General features: G+C 40.6%; 1 protein-coding gene across 1 annotated transcript in view; it reads right to left on the bottom strand.

Moving 5' to 3' along the window:
• rbm19 (RNA binding motif protein 19) overlaps positions 1-7,291 on the bottom strand; it is a 39,512-nt gene extending 32,221 nt beyond the window's left edge. Inside the window, exons 1-5 of the mRNA XM_023845451.2 lie at positions 7,139-7,291; positions 6,649-6,831; positions 6,424-6,516; positions 4,740-4,796; positions 4,249-4,468 (exon numbers count right to left, since the gene is read on the bottom strand). Coding sequence (XP_023701219.1) covers positions 4,249-4,468; positions 4,740-4,796; positions 6,424-6,516; positions 6,649-6,831; positions 7,139-7,174 — 589 coding nt within the window. The 5' untranslated portion in view covers positions 7,175-7,291. The remainder of the gene's footprint in view (positions 1-4,248; positions 4,469-4,739; positions 4,797-6,423; positions 6,517-6,648; positions 6,832-7,138) is intronic.
• Between the last annotated feature and the right edge of the window lie 3,099 nt (positions 7,292-10,390).

Genomic DNA, 10,390 nt, shown 5'->3' on the forward strand with positions numbered 1-10,390 from the left:
GTCTGCAACAATGTCGTGACAGTTGTCATGCATCAAAGTACCCTTCACATGAATGGCCAGACCCGAAGTTTCCCATCAGAACTTTGCCCAGAGCATCACATTTCCTCCACCAGCATGTCTTCCTATAGTGCATCCTGGAGCCATCTGTTCCCAAGGGAAATGACACACACATACCCGCCTGTCCATATGATGTCAAACAAAACAGGATACATCACACCAGACGACCTTCTTCCGCTGGTCCATAGTCCAGTCCCGATGATCACATGCCCATTACAGACACTTCCGCCGGTGGAGACGGGTCTGCATGGGAATTCTAACTAGTCTGCAGTTAAACAGCCCCATATGCAGCAGGTTGTGATGGCCTTTGTGTTGTGATTCAGCTATTTCATGCGCAGCATTAAAATATTCCATCAGTTGCCCCACAGTACTCCTTATGCCACTCGGTACCAGAGAGGACAGCCTCCGCTGCCCCTGAGCATTAGTGAGCCGTGGGCACCCGACAGTCTGTCATCGGTTTTTGTTTTTTCCCTCATCCAACCACAGTCAGTAGGTACCGACCACCAGTGGCACCTTAGAAGCCTTGCTGTTATGGAAAAGCCCCGACCCAGAGTCTGGCCATGCCAATTTGTCCCTTGTCAGTCATTCGTTCTTCACACTTCCCATTTCCCCTGCATTTAACTCATCTTCTATGAAAACTAGTTATTCACTTGCCATTTAATATAATCCAGATGTATGCTTCTATGTGTGTTTGATTGTATGTATGTTATTTATGTCATTATGGAGGCAGCTACTAAATTTTGTTGTGCTTGTGAAATCCACTTGCACAGTGACAAAAAATCCTTGATCATTGACCTCTGCTCAGCTCACTGAGGTTTCCTCTGGGGAATTTCCTCTCATAGGCCAAAGTCAAATGTAGGTAATTCAGGTCCAGAGAGTAGAAGTCCTGACCAAGGTTTTGTTTCAACCAACAAGCTGAGTTTAAAGAGTCACAGAGTATTCAAGTGGTTGGTTAAAAACAAAATCTTGGTCAAGCAACAACTACTCTCTGGACCAGAAATACCCACCTCTGCCCAAAGGCATGTAGTTAGATCTGCAGCTCTAAATTACTCATAGTATGTGATTCAAATGTGTAGTACCAGTCAATAAAGATCAAAGATTTTGCTGTGCAGTGCCTTGGAAAAAGTTATTATTCCCATTGAACTTTTCCACATTTTGTCACATTAGAACCACAAACTTAAATGTGCACTGCTCAAAAAAATTAAAGGAACACTTTGAAAACACATCAGATTTCAATGATGAAAAAAATCATGCTGGATATCTATACTGATATGGACTAGGTAATGTGCTAGGAATGAAAGGATGCCACATTGTTTGATGGAAATGAAAATTATCAACCTACAAAGGTCTGAATTCAAAGACACCCCGAAAATCAAAGTGAAAAAATGATGCAGCAGGCTAGTCCATTTTGCCAAAATTTCATTGCAGCAACTCAAAATCGTACTCAGTAGTTTGTATGGCACCCACGTGCTTGTATGCATGCCTGACAATGTCGGGGCATCCTCCTAATGAGACGCCGGATGGTGTCCTGGGCAATCTCCGCCCAGTTCTGGAACAGGGCATCATTGAGCTCCTGGACGGTCTGAGGTGCAACCTGGCGCTGTCAGATGGACTGAAACATATTGTCCCAGAGGTGTTCTGTTGGATTTAGGTGAGGCGAGCGTAGGGGCCAGTCAATGCTATTAGTTCCTTCATCCTACAGGAACTGCCTGCATACTCTCGCCACATGAGGCTGGGCATTGTCGTGCACCAGGAGGAACCCAGGACCCACTGCACCAGCGTAGGGTCGGACAGTGGGTCCATGGATTTCATCCCAATACCCAATGGCAGTCAAGGTGCTGCTGTCTAGCCTGTAGAGGTCTGTGTGTCCCTCCATGGATATGCCTCCCCTGACCATCACTGACCCACCACCAAACCGGTCATGCTGAACAATGTTACATGCAGCATAACGTTCTCCATGACTTTTCAGACCCTTTCACATCTGTCACATGTTCTGTGTGAACCTGCTCTCATCTGTGAAAAGCACAGGGTGCCAGTGGCGGATCTGCCAATTCTGGTATTCTATGGCAAATGCCAATCGAGGTCCACAGTGCCGCGCAGTGAGCACAGGGTTCACTAGAGGACGTCGGGCCCTCAAGCGACCCTCATGAAATCTGTTTCTGATTGTTTGGTCAGAGACATTCGCACCAATGGCCTGCTGGAGGTCATTTTGTAGGTCTCTGGCAGTGCTCCTCCTGTTCCTCCTTGCACAAAGGAGCAGATACTGGTCCTGCTGATGAGTTAAGGACCTTCTATGGCCCTGACCAGCTAGAGTAACTGCCTGTCTCCTGGAATCACCTCCATGCCCTTGAGACTGTTCTGGGAGACACAGCAAACCTTCTGGCAATTGGCATGTATTGATGCGCCATCCTGGAAGAGTTGGACTGTGCTGTGCAACCTCTGTAGGGTGCAAGTATCACCTCATGCTACCAGTAGTGACACTGACTGTAGCGAAATGCAAAACTAGTGAAAAAACTGTCAGAAAAGATGAGGAGGGAAAAATGTCAGCGGCCTCCACCTGTTAAGCCATTCCTGTTTTGGGGGTCATCTCATTGTTGCCCCTCTAGTGCACCTGTTGTTAATTTCATTAACACCAAAGCAGCTGGAACCGATTAACAACCCCCTCTGCTACTTAACTGACCACATCAATATCCCAGAAGTTTAATTGACTTGATGCTATACTCTGATTAAAAAGTGTTCCTTTAATTTGAATGTTTTATTGGGCTTTTATGTGATAGACCAACACAAAGTAGCGCATGATTGTGAAGTGGAAAGAAAATGATAAATGGTTTTCAAAATGTTTCAAAAATAAAAATCTGAAAACTGTGACTTTGTATTCAGCCCCGTTAAATAAAATCCAGTGCAACCAATTGCCTTTAGAAGTCACCTAACTAGTAAATGTGTGTAATTTATTCTCAGTATAAATACAGCTGTTCTGCAAAGGCCCAGACCAAGGAACACACCAGACAGGTCAGGGATAAAGTTGTGGAGAAGTTCAAAACAAGGTTAGGTTATAAAAAAATATCCCAAGCTTTGAACATCACACAGAGCACTGGTCAATCCATCATCCAAAAATAGAAAGAGTATGGCCCAACTGCAAACCTACCAAGACATGGCTGTCCAAGGAGAGCGCTAATCAAAGAATCAGCTAAGAGGCCCATCATCACTCTGGAGAAGCTGCAGAAATCCACAGCTCAGGTGGGAATATCTGTCCACAGGACAACTATTAGTTGGATACTCCGCAAATTTGGCCTTTATAGAAGAGTGTCAAGAAGAAAGACATTGCTGAAAGAAAGCCACAAGACGTCCCATTTGCAGTTCCCATCCACAAGCCATGTAGGGGACACAGCAAACATGTGGAAGAATGTGCTCTAGTCAGATGAGACCAAAGTTGAACCTTTTGGCCTAAATACAAAACGCTATGTGTGGCGGAAAACTAACACTGCACATCACCGTGAACACTGTGAAACATGGTGATGGCAGCATCATGCTGTAGGGATGCTTTTCTTCAGCAGGGACAGGGAAGCTGGTCAGAGTTGATGGGAAGATGGATGGATCTAAATACAAGGCAATTCTGGAAGAAAACTTTTTAGAGGCTGCAAAAGACTTGAGACTGGGGCAGAGGATCGCCTTCCAGCAGGACAACGACCCTAAACATATACAGCCAGAGGTAAAATGGAATGGTTTAGATCAAAGCATATTCATATATTAGAAAGGCCCAGTCAAAGTCCACACTTAAGTCCAATTGAGAATCTGTGGCAAGACTTGAAAATTGCTGTTCACAGATGCTCTCCATCCAAACTAACTGAGCTTGAGCTATTTTCCAAAGAAGAATGGGCAATAACCCAAAAGACTTGCAGCTGTAATTGCAGCAAAAGGTGGTTCTACCAAGTATTGACTCAATCAAGCTGAATACAAATGCATGCCACATTTTTCAGATTTTTATTTGTAAAACATTTTGAAAACCATGTATCATTTTCTTTTCATTTCACAATTATGTGCTACTTTGTGTTGGTCTATCACATAAAATCCCAGTAAAATACATTTAAGTTCGTGGTTATAATGTGACAAAAGTTCAAGGGGTATGAATGCTTTTTCAAGGCATTGTACATCAATCTGGGCACATAAGTTATAAGTGCTAATAACACTTACTTTGAATCGCTTCATCCTCTTGGTCTTCATCTTGGCTAAGATCAGATTCACTGGAGTCAAAGTTGAGGTAGTCATCTTTAGCAGCTTTGGATATTTTCTTCTCCTGACTTGCAGTGCTGGTATCAGCCAGCTTTGGTAAGCTGTCATTGGTCCATGTGGGGCCTTGGGCTCGTTTCTGGTGTACAGCAAGGAACTCCTGAAAGCCCTGGTCCTGCTCTAGCTACAGGGGTGTTGGGAAAAATTCACCAGAGTTACACCATTAGACACGTGTAGTACTCTACTGCTGTGCTGAAACTATCATATACATCAGGCAGCAAATATAGGCTGTTAATATAAAGGGTGAAAAAAAACTATTAAAATCCAGCTGCTTTCTTGAAAGATAACAGCTTACAGTGATCAAATATCATGCTTAAATTCATAATTTACCCAAATTAGTGTTCTTTTTATTTTTATTTGTAACACTTTACAGTGAATAAATAGAAATGACCTACCTCTCCAACAACAGTTACAATTTCTTGCTTTTTCTTTTTCTTATTCTTCTGTTTCTCCTGAGATGTCAAATGCGAGAAGTTTCTAAAGTTCAATAGCAAGGCCAAGTAGCAGAATGTACATTTAAGTTCACCATAGTTACTGATATAGTATTAACTCCTGCCTGCTCACACACAACAACATATGTTTGTGCATGTCCTGCTCGCAAAGTTTTAACAAAGTCAATGTCCAACTAACACCCGGTGTATGGTAGGCTATAGGGCTGCACAATTAATTGTTAAAAAAAAAACAACAAAAAAAAAACACAATCTCATTTCTAAATTACAATGGTTCTTCTGCATTGCATTGCATCAGCTGGATCAAAACAAGCGCTCCTGCTTATCCCCAGAGTCTCAAGTGTTCCAGAATTCTGCATTGTCTTTAAAGGGCGCTTTCCCAGTATACCAGGTACCTTACTTTTGGCACTTCAAGAAGGTACCAAAAGTACGGGTACTTCAAGGTGTTGGTTTTCCGTTGCCATAAAAACTGCTACTGGCACAGAATGACATCACAGTGCAAGGTGGGGTATTTTGTACTAAATTGGAAAAATGGCTGTAGTATATTATAGGGCTGGCTGATGTGCGATATTAATACCAACATTGCATGTTGTGCATGTGCAATTCTTATTTGTCAGTCAGCTAGATTAAGATCAGGCTTTTGCTTACTTTCAATGTATACGGACATTATAGTGCGGGGAGGTTCAGTTTTGCTAAAACATTTTGATTTTTGTAATAGGAAAAAAATTAAAATTACAGAACTTAATAATTTATTATTCCTTTTCAATATTATCTAGTATATATTTAAAAATCAGTTTAAAGTTTACCTACGCTGCTTTTGCATGAGCACCACATGCATTCTCTGAGATCATCATAATTATTTTCATCCTTGCAGTTTTAATCACTCCTAGACATGTCCTTGAGAAATTTATGGTGAATTCCTTTTTTGTTTTATAATTACTGCATTATTTATTACAAAATTTATTACGAAATCACATTGTAATACATAGAAATTTTCCAAAACCATGTTGCCCTAGTATATTAGTATATTATACAAAATACTTTATTTCTTTTTATGCTATACTGAGCTCTGGATCTTCCGTTCAGATCGCAATTAAAGCTATTAATTATTAATAATTATTTTACCTCATTTATCATTGTTTTCTGAGTTCACAACTGTTTTCAATATGCTGGTTGTATTGGGTTTCAGAGGCAGACTATTGCATAACTGTTGGACAAAGAAAGTGTTTAAAGTCCCACCCCAAAGTACCAAAAACTACCCCACTGGCACTTTTGGTACTGGAACGTTTGGTATGGCTGTTTTGATTACCCTAACTGAATGGCCAATTGAGCATTTCCTTCCTATTGTCAGAAGTTGAAATGCTGGTCCTGGATCAATCATATGTTTGGCACAATCATGTTTTGTTGTTTTTCATTTTGAGGTTTAATGAGTGTAATTAACGTTTAAATTTTAAAAAATATTGTTACAGAGTATAATGATCTCAATTTTAAGCAAAAGAATCTCGATTCACATTTTGTTTTCAGAATTGTGCAGCCCTAGTAGGACATGTGTACATCCTTCTAAGATACACCATACTATGTGTCAATTGCAAGTGCTCTAGATAAGGGGCCCAGTCTTGAGCTCTTTCACCTCATGCTCCTTGTTGTTGGCTGGGGGTGGGTGGGTGTGTTTGCTCCAAGCCCTAGCCTTGGTAGGATCCCCAAAAGACTTGCACCATTCCACCTGAAAAATAAAGCAACAACCTCCAACTTAGTAGGGTAGCTAATGAAATGAGAATTATGGTATTTCCATCTTGTGGACAAAATCATGATGTAATAGTGTGTGAGTGCAAATGTAATGCTCTCGCCATCCTACCGTCACCCTGGAGGTGTCCACAAAGCTCTTGTTAAAGTGTTTAAGTGCCCTTTCTGCCTCCTCTTCTGATTTGAAGCCTACAAATCCGAACTTGCGGAACTTTCCCTCTTTTGTAAACTTCAGGGAGCAATCGGTCAGGCTACCAAAGGCAGCGAACAACCCACGAAACCGCTCCTCCTTCATCTGCCAATATAATCACAATTAATTGACTTCGATCAGTCGTCAACCATCCTCTTATTATCGGACACAAAATATATTATTACACATTACGATACACATTAAGTCGCGCGACACAAATAGTTTAACAGACCAAGGGTCCTCTAGTGGTATTAATACGCGTTGTTTAGTTATAACTATTTATACAGCACTGTTAAAACATCGATGTGGACATAAAATATTATAAAATTACTTCTATCTTTGGGCACACGATATTTTTTTGGTCTGATATGAGCTCCAAACACTTATTTATAAAAGTAACAAACATACTAACCCCGTTCGGGAGATTCTTCACTATTAATCTAGACATTGTCGATTATTATAAAGCGTGTTAGTAAAGTAATACAGAAATGAAAACACTTTAAAATAAAAGCATGAGGTTTTCAGCACGCCGCCATCTTGTCATGTCGATGCGTGACGACGTACATTGATGACACTATCATTACGCCAAAATGCGTCGCGTTTGTAGTTTTTCTCCGTTGCGTGGTGCATATCAATATTGTCTGAATTACAGGATATGCTACAATGTCCTTTATCTGTATCGGCTTTCATGCATTGTAATTAAGTGTCGATTGTTCTGTAGTGTAGTGAGTATTGGTGAAAGTCGCACAGTACATACAGAGGCAACTGTACAGGAAAGTTTTACTGGCATGTACTCACGGTTGCACTTTTTATCCGCGAGACGGCGCAAAAGGCCACAAAAGAGAAATTTTCCCGCGATTGATATAGATCCTCGGTCAGACAATGTACAAGCTTGTTACTGATGGATTTCAGCGTTGTTAGCAATGTTTTCTCTACCACAAACTACAGTTAGTCCAATTCGAATCTAATCGTAGTTCGATCTGACTTTCTTGATTAATTATGTTGCCTGAGCTATGTTGTTCCCCCAGCAGACCATAGCGTAGAACAACATGCTGGCCACAATGGACTGATAGAAATTTTCTAGCAGCCTACTGATCACATTGAGATATCTGAACCTCCAGTACCTGTCTCTGGATGATGACCAGTCTTAATGACTCCCTGGTATGCTGGATGGTGTTGGTGGTAAATTTTTACAGGTGGCATGAAACGGTATTATCATAGTCCAGGTCGATCATATTAGGGGTCAGGGACATAGAAGGTTTGTGGATGACAGATTCAGGGGGTCCAGAACTATAACATGTAAATATAACAAAGAGAATCTCTTCTGCAGGCCTTTTACAGATAATCCGATTGCAAAGTCTTTTTTTAACTGCCTCACTGCTCTTTAACTTCAAACTGGTACCTTGCCAACAAAAGGAAATGCAAGACATGCCTAATTAAAATAAAGCTGAGTCATCCGTACAACATGCTAGTCTAGCCATGTCCATCCAAGGTGACTGCCACTACTGCTCTCTTCCAGTTTCCTGAGGACTGGCAGAGTTAAATGTGAGAGTCAACGGATGAAAAGTCCGTTGCACCCCCACCCTGCATGTATAGACTTTGGTTTTGCTGCAAGGTAGAGCTGAGGTAGGTTGATGATAGCTATCTTGTCGGTTTACAACAGGGTTCCCCAATTCACTACAAAACAGTTTGTAGATTTACCTGCTCAGACGTACCTAGTAAACCCAGTAATTGCAGCTGTTTAAGATGTGTTTAAGCAGGTAAATGCAAGCTGTATTGGATTCTGGCCCTCTAGAACTGGAATTGGGGAACCCTGCTTTACACCGTGTCTGTACACATAAGGCAACAATGGAGCCTTACAACAAGGTAGCTTTCTCAAGGTTTATTAAAAGCACAGATACAATAAACCCACAGTGTTCACTCAGCCCCTGTGCACATCAGGCAAAATAAGTTATTTTTTCCAATTCGAATCTAATCGTATTCGAGTTATTTTTTCATAGGTATTATTGTGAGAGATGTAGTGAATGCAGGGTTGACTAGCACTGCTGTGTTTACTGATCAGTTCATTCCCTTCACATACTCTAAGTGTGTATGGGTATATTTAGACATATATGCACAGTTCTTGAATTACAGTAGATTAGCATGTTCTTTCTACCTTTCCCTTGCAAAAAGTGAAAAAACAAAGCATACTGAAGCATATTGCAGCCTTTTACGCATTTATTCCTGTAACTGTACTTTCTATACATTATATTCAATATATATTGTGTCAGATTTCCATTTCTGTTTATGTAAACAAAAAAAGACTCAGCATACTTCTAAAAACTACTTCTAAAAATACTTAAAAGTTAAAATGGAACATCTTGTAATTCTATGTAATGTTTCCTTTATCTAGGTCATTGTGTGGTGAGTGACGAAGTGTTCTTGTTGGGAGGGATCTTTTGCTAGTAGAATGCTATGGTGGAATGATTTGATTTTGAGATTGATATATGAAGTGTTTTGTTAGTTTTAGTGTATTTTGGCTGTGCCAAATTATGTGTTGATAAAGACAAGAGTATGAAACGTTTTAAATTTGGGATTGGGAAATGTAACCATCTGCAAAAGCCTGTAATGGAAACTATTGTAATAGCGTAATTCTGACATTACTTTGTGCATTTACTGTATGTTAGAGTCACAGAAGCTAGACAAACAGCCTACATATTCATCTTTATGGGTGAGGCAGTGGCCAAAAAGCACCCGTGATGGATGCTCTGAGAGAGGAGTGCCCACATCACAATGTGTGTGTCGGCATCCTCTGACAGATTATTGTTACATAAACCTAAAACTGGGCCATACAACACAGAGCACTTCACTGCATGACCTCTATGGAAGGCTTGTGCCCGGTAAGGTGGTAGGGCAGGTGAGGTGAAATATGCAAACGTTTGTAATTGTATGAGATAGCGTAGCATTTCGCCCCTCTGTGGCATTCGGAGAGTGTATCCTAGCATGGTGTCACTTTTCCTCTCGGCCTGCTCTCCATTCCTCAGTCCCTTAGAGGAATCTTCCTTGGGGAGGAGGAAAGGTTATGCTCACTGTATAAATGATCAGATGTCACACTTAGATGCAATGAACACTTGGTACCTGGATAGATCTCCAGAAGATTGCTACGGATGGATCAGCCATGCCAAGAGACCCTTTTCAAGTGTATTGTGAGAGAGGACATAAGTGAGATGTGAATGGGAACTTCTGGACAAATGCTGGATTGATTAGCATTATATCTTTATTGACTGGTAGATATTCTATATATTGTGTATTTATATGTGTAGTTTATATATTGCAGTACTATAATTACTGTAAATTCATTTTGTTTACTTTAAAATTACTGTATGGGAAACTATGCCAAAAATAAGCATATTGAAGTATGTTTTAGCATTTTTGGTTCATTCCCATAGTATATGCCATAGAACATTCGATACGATAATGAGATGCCATTCTTGTCAAAAATCATCAAAGATACTTCAGAAACAAATGTATATCTCTTATAGTGGTACCTACTGTTAGTGTTTTTAGGTTATTGCATTTACAGTGGCAAAGCACTTTCACTGTGAGAGAACTTACACCAGTGTCTTAGTAGAAAACAGGTACATGTTTAGTAGTTTTAGTGTACTTTGGATGAGAAATTAACTGT

This window comes from Paramormyrops kingsleyae, chromosome 2 (assembly GCF_048594095.1).
Source record: "Paramormyrops kingsleyae isolate MSU_618 chromosome 2, PKINGS_0.4, whole genome shotgun sequence".
Taxonomy (NCBI): Eukaryota; Metazoa; Chordata; class Actinopteri; order Osteoglossiformes; family Mormyridae; genus Paramormyrops; species Paramormyrops kingsleyae.